At 46.6% G+C, this 21192-nt stretch overlaps 2 protein-coding genes across 2 annotated transcripts; both read left to right on the top strand.

Moving 5' to 3' along the window:
* Positions 1-317: 317 nt before the first annotated feature.
* On the top strand, positions 318-7890 carry ripk2 (receptor-interacting serine-threonine kinase 2; the record flags this gene model as incomplete). Its single annotated transcript, XM_084458276.1, has 11 exons — positions 318-508; positions 952-1105; positions 1454-1609; positions 4232-4389; positions 5420-5469; positions 5745-5906; positions 6135-6220; positions 6528-6671; positions 6930-7023; positions 7160-7372; positions 7487-7890. 11 exons carry the CDS (start codon positions 318-320, stop codon positions 7888-7890), a joined length of 1812 nt encoding a protein of 603 aa, XP_084314402.1.
* A 3728-nt stretch (positions 7891-11618) lies between these two features.
* Positions 11619-20964, top strand: LOC311325669 (Y+L amino acid transporter 2). The gene is made up of 9 exons (XM_084458396.1): positions 11619-12108; positions 14067-14192; positions 18059-18203; positions 18852-18975; positions 19163-19266; positions 19426-19522; positions 19925-20074; positions 20301-20484; positions 20836-20964. The coding sequence occupies exons 1-9, from the start codon at positions 11622-11624 to the stop codon at positions 20928-20930; spliced, it is 1512 nt and encodes a 503-aa protein (XP_084314522.1). The 5' UTR covers positions 11619-11621; the 3' UTR covers positions 20931-20964.
* The last annotated feature ends 228 nt before the right edge of the window (positions 20965-21192 follow it).

Raw genomic sequence — 21192 nt, 5'->3', positions numbered from 1 at the left:
TGTCACATTTTTTTTGCCAGCGAGTTTGGGTGTAAAGATGTCAAGCTTGTTTGATAGCCTACAGCGAGTGTTTGTCTCTTAAAGTGGGAGATATCCCAAGGCCTATAAAACAACAACGTATCAATGTGTTCTGTTAGCAACCTGCTATTATCTATCATCTCCTTCCATGCTTATGACGACGTCAACCTGGAGAATGAGTCTGTTCTGTGCTGTGGCCTGTCAGGGGGCTTTTAGTTGCGAAAAAGGGAACTCCCCATTCCTCTTTCGGTTTCGCTCATAGTATAAATCGTTTCAAGGAGTCCAGTAGGCCGACAATAATGGAGCACACAGGTTGTGTGAACCTTTGCAGTCTCACTAGCACTCTATCGGTGATTCCCTATCAAAAGCTGACGGACTTGCACTATCTCAGCAAAGGTGGGTTCGGAACCGTGTTCAAGGCACAGCATTCGGACTGGCGGACAACGGTAGCGATCAAATGCTTGAAGTTGGATTCTCCCGTGGGCGAAAGGTAGGGCACGCAAGTCTTATTCCTTATTGTCTGTCTGGGTGTCAATGACGCACACGTCCATTCAAAGAAAAGACGGGGCTCCGTTTAATCTTAACCCATATTCGGGTTAATATTAAACGGAGGGATGCCGTATGCCACTTGGTTTCTTCTCCGAGACGAGGAAAGAATTATAACGTTAAGAGTTCTATATAGGAATGGATGTCCACCCCCGGGATGGCTGGGGAGAAGTGTGTGTGTGCGTGTGTGTGCGAGTGTGTGTGTGTGTGTGTGTGGGGGGGGGGGGGGGTTAATAAAGTATCTATCTACTGGGGGGATCAGTCAAGTATATCAATCGATCTATCTATCTCATCTCTCTATCATCAGCTGATCTGGTCACCTAGCTCATTCTCCATTTCTGATGATGAGAATGAGATTGGATGTATTCAAGGTTATTCTGGTTCCAGGGAGAGGAATTTCCTGCTGAAGGAGGCAGAGGTCCTCCACAAGGCCCGCTTCAACTACATCATCCAGATCTTCGGCGTGTGCAACGAGCCCGAGTTCTTCTGCATAGTCACAGAGTACATGAGCAACGGCTCCCTGGATCAGCTGCTTCACGAGGTAACACCACAGACACCACAGACACCGACTGTAATCATACAAGTACGATAGGCCTACATGACATGGCTTGTAGGCACAAATGCTGAATGAACTGTGTATGGCAGTGTGTAGTGGTGTGTTGTACTGACTATTGACATTGAGCCATACTGGCAGCAGAAGGAACAGACAATATCAGCAAAATCACATGAGGAAAGTCAGGCCTAAATTCCTAAGCAGTGAGCCCATTTCCTTTCTGGAAATTACCAATACTTGTACTTTTCCTCTCTCACTGAGAGGAAAAGAAATAAGAATTATGTAACTTCTCTCTCTCTCCCTCCCTCCCTCCCTCCCCCTCCTGGCCATGTGTAGAAGAGCCTATTTCCTCGGCTCGCCTGGTCCCTGAGATTGCGGATTCTGTATGAGATCGCCCTGGGGGTCAACTTCCTGCACAACATGACTCCGCCTCTTCTGCACCATGACCTGAAGACGCAAAATATCCTGTTGGATGGGGAGTTTCATGTCAAGGTGTGTGTGTGTGTGTGTGTGTGTGTGTTTCCTTCCTTGGTCTAAAGTCTAAACTTCTTAGTCTGTGGGCCAGATATTGCTGATACAAAACGGCTAATATAGTAGAGTAATACTTAGGATGGAGTGGCAAGCAGAAAAAAGGCAGGGGCAGTGTAATAATTGCAAGAATTCCACAACAGAGTATTCTGAGTACTATGGTAGCCATGGGACCACTATGGGAGCCCCAATTTCGCTAATGACGACAATATTATTAAAGGCACCGCATATGCTGTTTTGACCTACCTCAAATCGGTTTCTGGGGTCACAGAAAAGTTAATTTTAATGTCCTATGTAGAAAAAAACACTCACATTTCACTCCTGAACTATCTTATTTCTTCTGTATGAATGGACTTCCTGTAAAAGCCCCGTTGGTGGGGGAGGGGCGGGGGACAAGATGTAGCGATATATGTGGATTTTTGCAGCCAAAAACAGAACAGCGATGCGGCATAATTCCTGATGTGACGCGCTCGACTCGGCTGGAAAAGGCACACCTGCGGCCTGGAAGCTTGGGCGCTAGGGCGGGATCTGCTGGGCGGGACTATGATAATGCTCCTCGATCTACGTCACCAAAAAACGTCAGTAACAACGCGGAAAACTCTGAACATCGGAATGGCTTGAAGGGTGGAGCTTCCAGGACAGGAGAAAGTGTGCTGACCATAAACAAACGACTGGGTTGTTTGATATCAACTTTTGTACATTGGTAGGACCATCTGAGACCAACATGTATATGATAAAGACATAAAAAAAGTGATTTAGCATGTGCGGTGCCCTTTAATAATAATAATAATAATAATAATAATACATTTTATTTGTAACACACTTTTCATTTAAAAATCTCAGAGTGCTACCGGTTTAAAAGCATAGAATAACAAAACACTGAACAAAAAGAACACAATTTTAACAGGCAAAGCAGACTGTCTGCGGATCTGAGGGTACGGGTGGAGGAGCAGACTGTCTGAGGGTCTGAGGGTACGGGTGGAGGAGCAGACTGTCTGAGTATCTGAGGGTACGGGTGGAGGAGCAGACTGTCTGAGGGTCTGAGGGTACGGGTGGAGGAGCAGACTGTCTGAGGGTCTGAGGGTACGGGTGGAGGAGCAGACTGTCTGAGGGTACGGGTGGAGGAGCAGACTGTCTGAGGGTACGGGTGGAGGAGCAGACTGTCTGAGGGTCTGAGGGTACGGGTGGAGGAGCAGACTGTCTGAGGGTACGGGTGGAGGAGCAGACTGTCTGAGGATCTGAGGGTACGGGTGGAGGAGAAGACTGTCTGAGGGTCTGAGGGTACGGGTGGAGGAGAAGACTGTCTGAGGGTCTGAGGGTACGGGTGGAGGAGCAGACTGTCTGAGGGTACGGGTGGAGGAGCAGACTGTCTGAGGGTCTGAGGGTACGGGTGGAGGAGCAGACTGTCTGAGGATCTGAGGGTACGGGTGGAGGAGCAGACTGTCTGAGGATCTGAGGGTACGGGTGGAGGAGCAGACTGTCTGAGGATCTGAGAGTGAGGGAGGAGGATTGTGGAGTGATCAGTTCTTGTAGATAAGGAGGTGCGTGTCTGTTGATGAATTTGTGGGTGAGCGGCAGGATTTTGTAGTTGATCCGGGATGAGACAGGGAGCCAGTGCTTATTACTTAAAGGAACGCGCCAACTTTTCTGAAAATTTGCTCATTTGCCATCTTCCACAGAGTCAGATAAGAAGATACATACCCTTCTCTTCTCTGTGCGTAGATGTCAGCACTGAGACCGCAATTACTGGAAGTGGTTTATACCAGTAAGCCTAGCTCCAAAAGTGATGAGATACTCTTTCCAACTCCAAAACTTTTGTATTTACAAGTTTTATATTTACCATGTGTAGAAATCACAATTTTAAATGAGACATTGTAATTTTTGAAGCAGATACCGGTCCATACTGCCCGCTGCCTGGGCACAGTGATTGCATGGAGCACGTCTTTTTGTTGACGGAAGTTACAACGAGGCTTTAGAGGTGCTGCGTGAATCACTGAGCCCAAGCAGCAGTGGCACGGCAAGAAGAAAAATGGTTCTGAGTCTGCTTGGAAAATTACAATTTCACATTTAACATTGTTATTTCTACACAAGTCACAACATGTAAAAAGTAAATACGAAGGTTTTGGAGTTGTTGGAAATGGAATGTATATTTTGTCACTTTTGAGGGCACTAGGCTAACTGGTATAAGCACTTCCAGTGATTGCGGCTAAGCTAGGCTAACGGCACAGAGAAGAGAAAGGTGTGTATCTTCTTATCTGACTCGGTTGGAATTGGCAAATAAGCTAATTTCCCCAAAAGGCTGTGTGTTCCTTTAAGTAATCACAGAGCCTATTAAACTGTCTCAAACCCACTGGAAAGAGGGCAGCAGAGGATTTACATATGAACGAGCTCCTCATTATCCAAAGCTGCTATCCGCAAACATGAACCAGTTTAATTATAAAATGGCTCTATGTAGTTAATTTGCCTTTTTTCTGTATAAAGTTGAATGACCCAGTAACAGCTAATGTATAACTGGATCATATGAAGAGTTGCATGCTGGGGGATGTTGCTCTATCTCTCTGGTGAGCCTTCTGATATTCTGTCCAGATTGCAGACTTCGGCCTCTCAAAATGGCGCCAGCTGTCCATCAGTAAGTGCTCTGGGTCCAAGCAGCCGGAGATGGGGGGCACCGTCATCTACATGCCCCCCGAGGAGTACGAACCCTCCAAGAGCCGGCGGGCAGATGTCAAACACGACATGTACAGGTGAGTCCTCTAGTCCCTACGTTGGTCAGAAAGAAACATTAACAACGGCTTAGACAGGAACATCCGTTTAAAAGCTGGGTCATTCCCAAGGTGACTACTTTAGGGAGAAACGCGCAGGCAGTGATCAAGGATCATCTACCTCAGCCTTAGTTTAGGTTACGCTTCCAGAACGTTCCCCGCGCATGTTCTCGTGGAATGTCGGCGTGGGGCGTTCTGTGTCAGCCTGTAGGCATCCTTAGCATGCAGACAGACTGTCCTGAGCAGCAGCGTTTGCCCGCGGCACTGCAGGAAAATCCTGTTTCAGCCCAGGCACAGCCAGGTAGGAAGGGACTGTACTTCTTGTACAGTATTCAGCGTGACCCTCCGAGATGGACAGACATTCATAAACCTCTCAAGTGATGTCATTTTGTAGGCCGGTATACCTCTCTCACGTGATGTCATTTTGTAGGCTGGTATACCTCACTCAGGTGATGTCATTTTGTAGGTGAGTACACCTCACTCACATGATGTCCTTTTGTAGGCCAGTATACCTCTCTCACGTGATGTCATTTTGTAGGCCGGTACACCTCTCTCACATGATGTCATTTTGTAGGCCGGTATACCTCTCTCACGTGATGTCATTTTGTAGGCCAGTACACCTCTCTCAAGTGATGTCGTCATTTTGGAAATGTCATCTGCAACTTCCGCGGTTGTAGAAATAGAAAACCTAGGGGGAAATGAAGTCATTTTTCTCTTAGACAAAAACACTGGTAACCAGAATCCTTCCTTAGGCACAGTTTGGACTACAGTGTGATGTCAGACTTTAGCGCTCTATAAAAGAGCCATTTGTCTTGTGAGTATAGTAAAAAAAAAATAGCATACGTATAAGACTTCCCTGTTCACTTCCTGTAAGTCACTGTTCCTGAGAAGTGTCAAGTTATGTCGTGTGATTAAATGTATGATGCCAGTTGGGGATTCACCTCTCTCTCTGCAGGGGAATGCCTGTCTGTACTGTAGCCAATCACAGTTCTGCTTTGTTTGTTTTTTTCAGTTACGCCATCATCATGTGGGAGGTTCTGTCCAGGAGGATACCATATGAGGGTACATTTTTTTCACTTTTTCTTCTAGCCGTTATGTGTGTGTTCCTGCCCCAAGAGGGTTCCATTCACACACATACAGTACTCAACCCACATTTTATTCCAACTACAAATTACCTTTTCACCCGTACTTTACAAACAGCAACAACTTAAACCTTAAAGTCCCCTGTAGATTTCGTCATGGCGTACAGCCACTGTAACGTCTGACATGGAACGCGAAGACGCGAAACTAGCGAACGTGTGTGTGAGCTGACGTGGGCTCTGTTGTTGGGGGAGCAGAGGCGACCAACCCCATGCAGATCATGTTCAGCGTGCTGAGGGGTCTGCGTCCAGACACGGGGACGGACAGCCTCCCGGCCGACATCCCCGGCAGGGAGACCCTCGTCGACCTGATGACCTGCGGCTGGACGGCCAACCCCGACGACAGGCCCTCCTTCCTCAGTGAGACTCTCTCCTCTCCTCTCCTTCTGACTAACGCTCTTGTGGCGTGCATGTCTGAATGGAAAGTATCAGATAATAATGGCAGTTTCTGCTACAGTTGATGCGCATTGTGATGCGTACACCCTGATGCGGGGGACCAATCTGGTTAGACAGTAAGGTGACCTGTGCTCGAGCTGCAGCTGGCCTGAGTTTGACCTGTGACCTGAGCTCGCCCTGTGACCTTTGCAGATTGCCTTATGGTGCTGGAGCCCATGCTGAGGCGGTTTGATGAGATCCACGTGCTGGAGGCCGTACTGGAGGTCAAGAGGTCAAAGGTCAGTCGGAGGCGGCCGTAGTCTAACGTGGTCAGATTAATACTGACGGAAAAGCTCTCGCGATTCATGATTTGTGTCCTACGACCTTGATAAGTCACTGCTGACTGACTGAGACTTGGAACGTTATAACTTGTGACTTGACTTAACTCCACCCCCTTCGTGTTTTTCTTCAATGGCGGAAAGTGGAAAGGACACCGGAAGCACAACCCAAATTTGTGATGCACTGTTTCCCCATTTCTCCCCTGCCCTTCTCCTCTCTCTCTCTCTCTCTCTCTCTCTCTCTCTCTCTCTCTCTCTCTGTCTGCAGCTGATGACGAGGACAGGCTGCTGCTCTGCCATGCAAACCCCCGTGTATGCGAAGAAGCTGGAGGAGGAAGAGGAGGAGGAGGAGGAGAGGAAGGCGAAGGCGAAGCCTCTGCACAGTCTGAAGAGCAACCACAGTCCCTGGCCGGTGAGCGGGAACTCAGCGACCGCCTGACCAGCCCTGGTCAGAACCTCAGAGCACGGGCCAAAATGGCTTCCGTCTCCTCTAGGAGACCAGCTGTACTTTCAGTCAGTGGCTCAAATGCACCCACTGGTCTTAAAACACCCTGGGTTTAGTCTTTCTAGAATATATACCTAAAGAGAAAAAGCGAGCACGTCATCAATGTTTATAGTGGCGGATGCCAACGGAAAAAAATGGCCGTGTGTGTGTGTGTCCCTCCCACAGGAGAGCTCCACCTCGGGTTCAGGGTCTTGCTCGTCGCAGGAGACGGAGATCTCCCAGCCGGGGTACCTCATCAGCAATATCCTGCCCTCTAAAGGTTAGCCCCTCCCTCCGCCGCCGTGGCAGCTGTGTCAGTCTGAGGAGAGATGGCCGACTCGTAGCGTTCATTGTCGGTTACCTAGGTGTGCAGTCTCACCCCCCCCCCCCCCCCCCCCCCCTCTCTCTCTCTCCAGAGCCCCCGTTGTCGTTCATGTCCCAATCGCTGGAGCCCCCCCGGCCCCTGAGGCCCCCCAGCCCGGACAGCAACCTCAACAACTACCCCGTGCGCGCCGGACCCATCAACGACCTCAACATCCCCCTCAGGCCGGGCCCGCCCCCCGCCGATTACGAGACGCGCCAGGACAACGCCTCCCTCAGGCCGCAGCAGCCACAGCCGCAGGCTCAAGGTAACGCCACTCGGCTCCACCGCGCTCACATCGCGTAGAGTGTGATAACATTCTTAAATCTTAACCCCCCCCCCCTCCCTTTCTCTCTCTCTCTATCTCAAATCCAACCGACAGCCCCCCCAGACTTCTCTCCCCCGCTGGACCCGCCCGCCCCCGCGCCCGGCCCCATCGCCCGCTGGATGGCGGTCCGCCGGGAGGAGATCGTGCACCAGATGACGGAGGCGTGCCTGAACCAGAGCCTGGACGCCCTGCTGGCCCGCTCGCTGCTGATGCACGAGGACTACGAGCTGGTGGTGCACCAGCGCACGCGCACCGCCAAGGTGCGCCAGCTCCTCGACACCTGCCACCGGCACGGCGACGACTTCTGCCGCGTGGTGGCGCGCAAGCTCCAGGACAACAAGCAGCTGGGCCTGCAGCCCTACCCCCCCGAACTCAGCTCGCCCGCAGGGGCGGCGGCGGCCACGCCCTCGGCGCCCCCGCCCTCGGCGTCGTACTGCAACATCAGGAAGATCCACTAGAGGGCCCACACGGAGGAGATGGGCGCACGACTGCACCGGAGGGCTCTGTGAGAAGGATGGGTCCTGGTGGGGGGGGGGTGGGGGGGGGGGGGGGGGGGGGGGGGGGTTGAACTCTGAACTTTAGATTCAGTGTGGGAGTGTGACACATTGTTGTTGTTGTTGGTGTTGGTGTTAGTGTTGTTATCGTCGTCATGGTAACTGCCTGTCCCCTCTCACAGCGGACTGACTATGTTTGTAATAGTTCACCAAGCTGAGAACGAACCATGTTGGGCTCACCAAGTTTTCCCCCATTCAGAGGCGTAGGCTATATATTGAGAGACTGAGTGTCTCAAGTGATGTAGCCAGTGCTTTGGAGAATGATAGTATATGATGTTCATGTTTTATGGTTAAAACTGTTTGTTTTGAAGCATTCCGCTCATGTTTTAGCGTACTGGTTTGTGTGATCGGGCTCCAGTCCTTCAGTGCATTTGAGGTCATTATTTAAGCCACTTTCAGTTGTCTCTCTTATGGAGATGAACTGAAAGTCAGTTTCCGAGACCGAAACTGAAATGGACCCGTTCTCAGTGTTTGTTCCATCGTTTTGATTTTCTTAAAAAGATATTGCACTACTGATTTTGATTCGTTGACATTACAGGGCCAAAGCAGATATGAGTTGTAATATTTAGACCAAGAACGGGGTGGTAATTGTCAGACTTTGGGAAGGAAGATAAAAGCTATAATCATGTCATCTTTTTGGGGCCCTATCACCTATTTGATCAGATGGGATGTAGCCTAGTAGATCCCAGTACAGTATACATCATAATATCTACTCAGTGTCTTCAGAGGGTCTGAGTGTGGTACTGTATATAGCATAGAGTGAGTCCTCGCGCTCGACACATTACTGTATTAGGTAGACAGTTCTGTTGGTTAGTCTTAATACCACTGTCACCAAAAAAGGCAAATAACTCAAATATGATGTTGAGCCAACATGTCTATTGTTTGGGTATGCCAGGCAATTGATGTACTGTTGCTCCATCTGTGTTGTATAAATTCCTCTAAATCTTGTGGGTTTTAGTCAGAAATGTGTACACAGGCATGCGTTTTCCACCACAGTGTGTTGCCACAAAGGACGAAACTGATCTTGTCTAGGGAGTGTTTGTGACCACACGAAGGAAGGGATGGACCCTGGTCTTGTGCAACATCGACACGAGAGCTAAATATAGGGATTCGTTGGTGTAGCTCCAACAGAGAGCTGAGGTCGGCTGTCCTGATATTCAGCCTCATAACACACCCAATATGAATGAGTTGAAATATTGATGAGTTCGAATTCAATCTCCAGTCCTCAACAGTTTGCAGTTGTTAATGATACTGACTACTAGAGTGATGAGCTTTACTTGTTTATAATGTTTAGACTTCCTTCTATCAGCTGCCCTCACATGGGTGCTTGTATCATGACTGTTATGACTGCGTTCCTCTGCCTAGAGCACAGGCCATCTGTCAACCATCCAGCATTAATCTGCTTCTTCTTAGTCAGAGATTCGTAAGTGCCAGTACAAGCTGTACGGTAATAGTCAAGCAATTTCCCCCATCAAAGGCGGTCCTGTCCCTCGCTGTGCTTGGCTTCCTCTTCCTGTCTGTAGAGCTGGTTTCTCTCTTGGTCAAAGATGTGTGCATGCAGTGTCTCGTCAAGAGAGGGAACCAAGAACTAAGTATAAGAGGCCTTATCGTCATCATCATCATCATCATCATCGTCATAATCACCACTGCACATCCCCAAATGATGCTGAATCAGCACTATACTGTAGCTACAACCAGGATTGAGTTCTCTTGGAATCTTTTAATTAAGGAGAACTGTTTAAGATCATCTTTTTTTTATTTATACTTTTATGTTGTCGTTAAAAGGTAGACTCCGCGATATGAGTTCTTGCTGAGACTTTAGTTAATTGAAATGTGTTGTGCCAAGGGCCGTGTAGAGTGAGCCAGAAAGGTAAAACCTCTGGACTTACAGTAACTGCCTTGTCATTGATGCGGTGATTGATATTCTATATTTTCCCATTAGAACATATCTGTTAGCCTTTGATGTTAGTCTTAAACGTATGTTGTGGTGAAATTTCTCTAGTTACATTTCTGTTTCATGTGTCTATCTCTAAAACTATCATGAAGGTGCCTAGGACCTTGTTACCAAATGTCTGTTGGAGGTGTTTTTTTATAATTGCCTTTCTAAGCATTGCCGAGGTAGGTTTGTAGGTTACTTTTTCATGTTGCTATCATTATGCAAGAACACTCCAATCAAAGAATATGTATTCATACAGTAGGAAACTCATTTTTGGCAAAAGATTAAATTCCTGTGGTAAGTTTCAAAAACTGCTACTCCTTAGTGTGTCAATAAAGTGGATAAATTCCATCGATTTTCTTTCTCTTGGATGTTCTTTCCACAGATCTTAATATACAGTAGATTCCCCTCAGACTCACTTCTGACAAAGAACTGCTCTTCCTACTGTACCAACACCCAGGCGTAGATAGATTGGTACAACAAAAAGGCATAGGCCTATTCAAGGACTAATTACAGTAGAATATGCATAAAAAGACACAAACGAAACAAACATGCACATAAATAATGAAAAACTGCTGCTGTAACTGACTGTCCCTAGTGTGGCGCCATCTTGGATGCCTCAGTCTGGCCAGAATCAATATCTTACACCTCCATCCCGACACTGTTGGGGCATGTTGGTGTCATGGGCCCTCTGTGACGAATTATGAATTTCCCCCATAGACCAAGTCAATACAGTTTAAACAGTCAAGGATTCAATGTTTCTTTGTCATACTATGTAGGGTATAAGATATTCAGTTGGATGACCAACTGAGGTGCATCCCATAATAGTTACAGAGACATTGAGCATGGGCGCAAACAGCTGTCACAACTGAGTGATGTCTGGGAAGATGGGATTTCAGTGTTCAACAATATCACCCAGGACTCTACATAAACATTTGGGTCTGGAACAGTTTGACCCCATCCCATTCAGTTTTATCCCATGTTATCACAGTTCCCACAAGAGGGGGGCTCTCGTGCTGACCTCCCCCCCTCCTCACCCCCCTCACCCCCAAAATAGCAACTTGAGAGTGGTGCGTCTAGGCTGGAAAAACACCCTATGCTGGGGATTGCGACATCGATCGTCCTGTTGCTGCCTCTCAGCCTTGAGCTCCTACTGTCCGATTCAGAAAACTCATCTGGGAGCGTTGATCCTCAAACAAGGAGAATCCCTGATCTATCACTTTCTCTGTGGCTCCCTTGTTCTCCTATTTACCATAGCAGGTATGTACATCTTTTGTTTCAACGTTGGTTGTTTTTGTCCATGCTTCTTTTCTTTGTTTAGAATTGTAAAAGATCATGGAAGTGATCAAACTAGTGGTCAGTGTTGGTTCAAATCAGTCAATAGTCTTGTCTACCTTGTAATACCTTTTTTTTAATGAAATGGAATTAATTGTGTTTTCACTACCATGATAATACCCACAGTGCTTTTGGTCCTGTTGTGACTCCAAAAACAACAACAACATGGAGTCAGGGTCTTGGTAGCACTCTCTAAGCTTAATTTAAAGGGTTAGTTCACCCAAAAATGTAAGGAAGTGAGTTAGAAAGATAAGCACCATCTAATTCTGTCTCTTGGCTCTCAGGGTGAACAAGCCCTTTGTGTCGTGTGCCTTTGTGTGAGACCCTCCGCGGCGGGGCCATGATAAGACAGCAGCTGGCGGCCATGACGCGGACAATGTGTCCTGGCTCGCGGGCGCAGTCCGACGAGGACCTGAAGGCGGCGAGCGGCGGCAAGGAGAAGATGCAAATGAAGCGCGAGATCAACCTCATCAGCGGGATCTGCCTCATCGTCGGCAACATGATCGGCTCGGGGATCTTCGTCTCGCCCAAGGGCGTGCTGATGCACAGCGGCTCCTACGGGCTGTCCCTGGTCATCTGGGCCCTGGGCGGGGTCTTCTCCGTGTTCGGGGCCCTGTGCTACGCCGAGCTGGGCACCACCATCGGCAAGTCCGGCGCCAGCTACGCCTACATCCTGGAGTCGTTCGGCGGCTTCCTGGCCTTCATCCGCCTGTGGACGTCCATCCTGCTGATCGAGCCGGCCAGCCAGGCGATCATCTCGCTCACCTTCGCCAACTACCTGGTGGAGGCCATGTTCCCCACCTGCCCGCCGCCCTACGACGCCATTCGCCTCATCGCCGCTGCTTGCCTCTGTAAGAGATTCAAGAGATTTCCTTTATTGTCATTGTGACATTGCTGGTACAACGAAATTAAAAGGTAGAGTCGAGCCGCTGCACCCGTGTGCGCCGCCATCTTGCCGTACGACCCCTCTGTCGAGGACGACCCCTCTGTCCTCAGCCCCTCCGAGTCACCACAGAGAGAGAGGAGGCGGCTTCCGCCTGTCCGATGGGGAATGCAAGGCCTGGTTGGAACAGAAACCTTTTTGTGGACCTCTATAGTGAGATGGTTCCCTTTTGAGCTATCAAGGGAGCGTTTATGGTTTTGCTGTGTCGAGAATGAACCGTTCTTTGTGTTTGAGGGGAGCGGTAGTGATGGGTGAAAGCACTCTTGTCTTAACATGAGGTATTTTTGTGAAGTGAGAGTTGTGGGAAGTGATGGGTAGCAATTGTTTTCGTACATGCCACTTCTACTGTGATTTCACGCCAACACGAGAGGTCCCCGACGTGCCTGTGGGTTGGCAACGGCTGCAATTTAGACTAAAAGTGTCCTGAGAAGGTGCCAGAGCTTTTAAATAGCCCGTTCCCATTTGCATTGTATGGCTTCTCTCTTCACTGTCTGAGAGTGGCACAGTGTCCTGGTATTTCGGTGAGAGGGCAGCAATGCAGTGACTCAGCCATGCATCTTTCTCACACACACGCAAGTGCGCGCGCACACACACACACACACACACACACACACATATGCACACGTGTACACACACACACACACACACAGACACACACACACACACACCCACACACACACACACACACACACACACACACACACAGACATGCCATCACACCTGGCATCTTTTAGGCTGATGGGTGGAGCCTATCTTGCCCTAGAATAGGTATTGTCTTATTGTCACTCTGGGGCTCTTTGTGGCTCTTTGTTAACTACTCATGCGCTGACTGCTGACTAAGCATTCCTGGCCGACAGTTTAAGAGGAGAGCTATCTAGCTTGTTAATATCAGTCGACCAACTGGTCAAGTAAAGTTATGTTAGCTAGCTAACTAGCTAGCTAACTAGCTGGTAAACCAATGTAAGCTAGCTATACATAATGTGATTTGATTGACAATTTGAGAGGCTAATATCAATAATAATAATAATAATAATAATAATAATACATTTTATTTATAATGCACTTTTCATTCGAAAATCTCATTGCTAAAATCTCAGAGTGCTAACAAATCAGGGCTCAAAATGATCAAAATGACAAAAATTATCACATATGCAACTTTTTTGAGTGTGGGCCAGTTAAAATTTCACATTGCATTGGTTGCATTCGTGCGAGTGCGAGTCCATTCTCAATGCAAAAACCCCAAGCACAACTACGCCTAGGTAAATACATAGCTTCTTAAAATGTAATCAATAGCTAGTCAACTAGTGTCAAGTAGTAAATTTGAATACTGTATGCTTAATGAACTCTCCCACATGTATTTAAAGGTTCAGTGTGTATAATTTTGTTGCAGAATTTTGTGTACACTTGGCAGAAATGGAAAATAATATTCATAAGTATGTTTTAATTTGTGTATGAAAATGAGAATAATTATTTTTTTGTTAGCTTAAAATTAACACTTTATATCTACATATGGAGCGGGGCCCTTCCACGGAGGCAGCCATGTGGCACCACATAATTGTATTCAGTTGGTTGCAATCTGAAACCTCACCACTAGATGCCACCAAAAATCACACACTACACTTTTAACATCAAATATGTGTAGATGTCCAGATAAGCCACTGTGTCTTGGTCGACTTAATTCACCACTTAAAGTTGAAGTGCATAAGGCTGGCAATGAAATTTGGCCAGAACTATTAAGAACAGCTAATACTGTAGCCTATTAGTATAAGCCAGGCTGGCCTGGTCTTGTTTTGTTTGATCAGTGAATTTCTTCTTTATTCATCGTTATTCATTTTCTCTTTCTGTCTCTCCCTCTCTCTTTTTCAGGCACGTTGATATTTATTAACTGTGCCTATGTGAAGTGGGGTACCATGGTCCAGGATGTCTTCACGTTCACCAAACTCATGTCCCTCTTCCTGATCATCACAATAGGGGTCATGAAGATCGCCAGTGGTGAGACCAGAGGAGAGGAGGATTATTTCAACTTGAATAATAGAGAAATGTATAATAGAGAAATGTATAATAGAGAAATGTAAAAAATAATAGAGAAATTTAAAAAATATCTCTATATATTAGGGCTGTCAATTTAACACATTCATTATATCAATTAATTCTGAAAAAAATAATGCATTAAATATATATAGCCTATATATAAAAACTTTTTCTTTTTTTTTTCTTTTTTTTTTATTAATCTATTTTGCCCAGGAGACCCCATATAGGCTACAGAGAGCAGGCAGCACAGAATCAGTAGGCTAAGTCTACCTCAAAAAAAGGACAAAAAGCAAGAAATTTACAAACTCGATCGCAAAATGAATTGCTATGTAGCCTACTGCAGGTCAATTGCTACGGTAGAAGACAAGGACTTAATGGAAGCATTGCAAATACTACTTTCTGCTCCAGTGTCCTTCTTACGTACATCCACGTATGTTGGCGTGGGACGCCCTCCTAATCGACGCCAGTGTGTTGGCTCCATGGATGTATTATATAAACTGGATACAGCCACTCCATTCACTGGCCGCTATCAACAATGAAGCCCTATTGAACCGCGCCATCTTGGCAAAATTTGTAGTCATTTGACTATTTCCGGTTACTTTTGACTTGCGCAGTTGTGCTTTTCTGGCCTTCCGGTTACTTTTGACTTGCGCAGTTGAGCTTCTCTGGCCGACGCGCGTCCACGAAAAAGTTCACATTTCTCTGAAATGTAGACGCACGTTCCCGGCTCTCTCGGCTGTCCCCGCTTTGATTTAGCAATGAAAACCGGCTTGCATATTAACCTGTTTTTGTCAAATATATCAATTGGAGAAATTATTTTTTGATCCTGGCATCTTAGTTTTAACAGGTTAAATATAATTTAACATGTTTTGTTTGCTAGTAGATGGTATTCATTCCGTTCGCGATAACGTTATTGCAGCCAGGCTAAATTCCTCCAGGGAGTCAGTGACAGGCGAGTTGAAGAGCTTCACTCCCCGCCAGCAGGAGCATTGGCCGCGGCTACCGCATCTTGGATAACCCGCTGAGTTCCTGGCTGCTATTTCACACTCGCCCTTGATCAATCCCAATACCGATCCATGGTAACAATGAATCAATCGTTCAGATCAGATCGGAAGTGCTGCATGCATGTTACAACATCATTGTTAGCTTTATTAACATAACCATAGCCTACATTTATCTCTCTAACGTTAGGCTATTGTAGTTGCTTGAAAAATGAGAGTACTTGCCAAAGCTTGGGTTCGCTCAAAATATGTTCAGTCAGGTTTATTAAGAAACAATACGGTTGCAAACGGACTTCAAATAATAAAACACAGAGTGATTCTATCAGGGAAGAAGTGAAAGTCAGATCGCCAAACTGCCCCTTATATTGCTTCAAACCAACGAGGTAGTAGGTGTCATTTGATTGGCTGAGTCGGATATCACCCAGTGGGCGGGGGATGAAAACTTACTTTGAATATACTTTGAATATAGACAAAGGTCTGAGTCAGGGCAGGAAGGACAAGGTGTGGCCTTTCTGACTTGGACAAAAGAGCGAAGCAGAGGAGTCTGTTTACAATTACAAAAAGGGAGGGTTGGGTGTTTATAATCATAAAGGGAGATTGAAACCTAGGGGTTTTCAGGGGACTTGATGAATAGAAAGGATATGCATCTGAATAGTCTTGAGACTGTGTGTTAAATTCCATGACACTATCCATCTTACACCAGTCGGCCATTCGATAAATGGAAGCGGTGAACGCCAACGTTGACTGAAAACACCCAAACTCAGTGTATCGTTTCATCTTCATGCTACACATCAACTCCTTTACATTGTATGTGAATAAATTTGGTTATTTGGCAATTTGGTTTGGAAATGCTCCCTATTTCTGAGGTCCCAAGGTTGGTGAGTATGGCAAGCTATAAGCTATTAATACAAGCATACCGCTCAAAAAGGGCTTAATACATACAACAAACTGATCAGGCTAATCATTTTTTAATGAAAATGACCACAAGACAACCTCCTGTGCATAGTTGAAATGGTAGTGGGATACGGTGATAAACTGGAGTGATCATTTGACAGCAATTATTAGCCTTTTCCAGGAATGGACAGAAATGGGATATTTTTAGAATAACAGGAATTTATTCACATACAATGTAAAGGAGTTGATGTGTAGCATGAAGATGAAACGATACATGAAACGAGTTTGGGTGTTTTCAGTCAACGTTGGCGTTGACCGCTTCCAGCTATCGAATGGCCGACTGGTGTAAGATGGATAGCCTAACGTTAGAGAGATAAATGTAGGCTATGGTTATGTTAATAAAGCTAACAATGATGTTGTAACATGCATGCAGCACTGCCGATCTGATCTGAACGATTGATTCATTATTACCATGGATCGGTATTGGGATTGATCAAGGGCGAGTGTGAAATAGCAGCCATGAACTCAGCGGGTTTTCCGAGATGCGGTAGCCGCGGCCAGAGCTCCTGCTGGCGGGGAGTGAAGCTCTTCAACTCGCCTGTCACTGGCTCCCTGGAGGAATTTAGCCTGGCTGCAATAACGTTATCGCGAACGGAATGAATACCATCTACTAGCAAACAAAACATGTTCAATTATATTTAACCTGTTAAAACTAAGATGCCAGGATCAAAAAATAATTTCTCCAATTGATATATTTGACAAAAACAGGTTAATATGCAAGCCGGTTTTCATTGCTAAATCAAAGCGGGGAGAGCCGGGAACGTGCGTGGACGCGCGTCGGCCAGAGAAGCTCAACTGCGCAAGTCAAAAGTAACCGGAAATAGCCAAGTGACTACAAATCTAGCCAAGATGGCGCGGTTCAATAGGCCTTCACTTTAGATTTCGATTCCTGGGGGCTTGGGTTGGCTCTCAAAGCTTCTTGTGTCGCAGTGGCCAGCCAGCCTCATTCTCCAGGCTGCTATTTTCTCACACATCCTGGGTGTCCTCTCATACAGATGCTTGTTGGTAACATGCTCTTATTGATGCTAAGTACCGCACGCAGCATTCTGGTGTAACACCTGTCAAGGCACTTCTGCTGGGTGGGCTTCAGGGTCCATAGCATAGAGGAGAACAGACTCTACCGTCACATAGAAGGTGAGCTTGATTTGTCAGGGAGAGGTTGGAGTTCCACACACTGGCCATGCCTGCCGTTCAGAGTCTTTCATGCGAGCGCCTTCCTCACTTAAGATCTTGCTCTGACGAGTTGACCCATGAGTCCAGGTATTTGAAGTCATTGACTTCCTTCAGAGCAGTGCCTCCTGTTGTTGTTAAAGGTGGATGGTCCGGGAGGATGTTGAAGGCGATAATCTTGGTTTTCTTGCCATTTAGCCGAAGGCCAACCTTTCTTGGCATTTAGTTGAATAATCTTGCATACTTAGCATACTCTGTGCCATCAAGAGGCACAATAGCTTCTCAAATCCATCCGTATTGGCACAAGCTGAATATGTTGCTCAGATTGATTGATAGATAGACTTACACATAACAAGATATTGCAAATAATAATTTAATAAAACAATATATTGACCTCTTAAAGCCACATTGTGTAATGTATATCCAATGCTTTGCTCCTTTGCCACAATAAAATAATGTCTTTTAATTTAAATAACTTCATTTGGGGGGTTTTCCCAGCAAAAAGTGATATATGCGTTTAATTACAATTAATTAGATTAATTAATTACAAATCATGTAATTAATTCGATTTTAATTGTTTGACAGCCCTAATATATATGTATAATAGAGAGAATACAAAATCTACTCAATCTCAACTATTTCTGTGTTCATCTCTAACCTTGTCTGCCTCTTTCTATCCTCTCTCTCTATCCATCCTCCTAGGACAGACGCAGAACCTTGAAAGCCCATTTGAGGGTTCTGCTTTGGAGTCTGGTCCCATTGCCCTTGCCCTGTACTCGGCCCTGTTCTCCTACTCTGGCTGGGACACACTCAACTTTGTCACAGAGGAGATCCAGAACCCTGAGAGGTGGTCACAAGCTCTCACTCACACTCACAGACCCCCGTCCTGTTCTATACATGCCACAACAAAGCCCCTAGATATATACTGACACAGTGGAACAATATCCACTGGTCCCTGTTCTAGTCTAAAAACAGACAACGCCCCACCCCCCTCCCTCCCACACACACACACACACACACACACGCTGTACACCCCTCGTCACAATGTGGCCATATAATATTAACGTCTGTGACCTTATATTATCTCATCACTCCCAGATAGCAAGCGGATGTGTAATGATTCTGGGCCATATATGGGCCGGAACAGCCACAAGGGCTAGATCTGGCCTGTATATGGCCCAGATCCGCTTGCTATCTGGGCTTCCTGCTCTTTATTCATGTGGATAGGGATAATCAGCCAGTCATGGTAGAAAGGCATGGTGGTGAGGTTGGATGTGACTGTTAGAGTAGAGTCAAATGTTAAAATCAAGGGTAAGTATATTTCAACAATAGAACGTTTGTTTCTATGGTTATTGTACCTGTCTGTATTACTGTATTATACTTAACATGCTGTTGGATATGAAGAGTAAGAGATAATATCTTCTGTTTACAGTAGTTCTGTTTAGAGTTAGCTGACATAATTGACTGTTTTGTTTTGATTGTATTCTGCCTGTAGGAACCTGCCTCTGGCTATTGCCATCTCCATGCCCATAGTGACCATCATCTACCTGCTGACCAACGTGGCCTACTATGTCGTCCTGGATATGCCCTCTCTGCTGGCCAGCGACGCTGTCGCCGTGGTGAGGCTCCTGACCTCCAACTCTAGATCTGGTCACTAAGCCTAACCCGAACCCTAACCCAATATAGAGAGAGACAATTGTATTTCTCAAGTCAAAGCAGGAGTTATAACCAATGTGAACCATGTTATAACCAATGTTATAACCAATGTGAACTATGTTATTGAATCTTTTTCTTTCAATCCAACAGACATTTGGTAACAAGGTCCTAGGCCCGTTCAGCTGGGTCATACCGATCTCTGTGGCCATGTCTTGCTACGGGGGCCTCAATGCCTCCATCATCGCCGCCTCCAGGTACTGATATCAGTCAATCTCAGGAGTTTGAATAAGCCTAATGGTGGTCACTTCAACCCCTATCACATGCCTTATAGTTTAAGAAGGTTTACCATAGTTTTTTGTTTTTTTTAATCAGTCATCGGTGTCTGTTTTTCATCGGACCTGTCTGTCGCCCAGGTTGTTCTTCGTAGGGGCGAGAGAGGGACACCTCCCAGACAGCCTGAGTCTGATCCACATGGAGCGCTACACGCCTGTACCGGCCCTCATCTTCAACGTGAGTGATCGCTCGACCGCTGTGTACTGGGTACCGAACCCCACATTGCTCCCAATGAGCAGGCTAGCACCTTGCACGGCAGCTGCCGCCATTGTTGTGTGAATGTGTGTGTGAATGGGTGAATGTGAGGCCATTGTGAAGTGCTTTAGATAAAAGCGTTTTGTAGTCCATTTATCGTTACCATTTACAATTTACTATCTCCATTAAATGTTTAGCGTTATTGTCTTGTATGTAAATATCAAAGGACCATGTTGGAAATAAATGTCATCCCTTGGATTACTGTTTTTACTCAATCCATAAATAAACTCAATCAATCAACCATTTACAATTTACTATCTCCATGATGCATGCTTTGGACATCTCTGAAGCGATTTCACGCTAGAAGCTCCCGTGTTCCTCCAGGGGGTGATGGGCCTGATCTTTCTGTGTGTGGAGGACGTGTTCCAACTCATCAACTACTTCAGCTTTAGCTACTGGTTCTACGTGGGTCTGTCTGTGGCCGGGCTCATCTACCTGCGCGTCACCCAGCCGGACAGACACAGGCCCGTCAAGGTAACACACACACACACACACACACACACACACTAATACACACAGACGCGCGCACACAATACCACCACCACCACCAACCAGCAACCTAGATGTTTCTTACCCTCTCTCTCTTTCTCTCTCTCTCTCTCTCTCTCTCTTTCTCTCTCTCTCTCTCTTCTTCTCTCTCTCTCTCAACCAGTCCTCCAGCTAGGCGTCATCTCTCTCTTCTCTCTCTCTCTCCTCACAGCTCACCCTGTTCTTCCCCATCATCTACTGCCTGTGCAGTCTCTTCCTGGTCATCGTTCCGCTGTACGGAGACACCATCAACTCCCTCATAGGCATCGGCATCGCCCTGTCCGGAGTGCCTGTCTACTACGTGGCCATCTACCTGCCAGAGGAGAAGAGGCCGAAGTTTGTGGGCAAGCTGAATGGTGAGGATTCCACGGTCCCCCCCTGTGGCTTCCCTGGTTTTCATCGCCAACTTACCGCACCATCACCACAGTTACAGATCTGTTGTTCTGCAAAGAGTCCGCCATGGCTTGTGATGGAGCGAAGTTGAAAGACACCATGTGCCATTTTCCTGGCTCCACGATGTCCGAGAGCTATGTTTATCAGTGCCGGGGGCCCTCTGTATCACTTTCAAGATGCTACATGCATCGCCACAAATGTCTGATTTATTGTCATAAGCTCTGATTAAGTTAACTTAATCTTTTCCCCCTGCTTCTCCCTCCTCTCTCCCTCTCTCCCCTCTCTCTCTCTCTCTTTCTCTCTCTCCATGCCAGCCATGGTCACCAAATACACCCAGATCGTGTGTTACTGCTGTCTCACCGAGCTGGACATGGAACCAGAGAAGCCGGGCGACAGTAAAACCCAGTGAGGGACTGCTGGTCTACGGGATCAGGCCGATCCCCACCCCTGCATAGCGCACGTGCTTGGAGCACAGAGCCTACTGGTCTGCACACAGACAGAGGCATGCGTGGGTTTAACTCTGTTTCCATGATATCCATCGTTAAGTATCAGGCTGTGATCTCAAATGTTTTCAGGGCTCAGGGAAAGAAGAGGAGCAGGTACTTACAAATGGGAAGAAACTGAGAATGGATTTTTTTTTCGGGCGGCTGAACTATTTTGCTATCAAGATT

Source organism: Borostomias antarcticus (assembly GCF_949987555.1).
Source record: "Borostomias antarcticus genome assembly, chromosome: 24".
NCBI classification, from domain to species: domain Eukaryota; kingdom Metazoa; phylum Chordata; class Actinopteri; order Stomiiformes; family Stomiidae; genus Borostomias; species Borostomias antarcticus.
Note: the sequence above shows the minus strand (reverse complement) of the source record. Positions and strands in the feature narration are given on the sequence as shown.

Excerpts from the sequence above, each read along its gene's own strand:
- LOC311325669 (XM_084458396.1), top strand. The coding sequence starts at position 11,622 with ATGACGCGGACAATGTGTCCTGGCTCGCGGGCGCAGTCCGACGAGGAC. Across the intron at positions 19,267-19,425 it reads TCCATCATCGCCGCCTCCAG|GTTGTTCTTCGTAGGGGCGA; the intron begins GTACTGATATCA and ends TCTGTCGCCCAG. Across the intron at positions 20,485-20,835 it reads GTTTGTGGGCAAGCTGAATG|CCATGGTCACCAAATACACC; the intron begins GTGAGGATTCCA and ends TCTCCATGCCAG.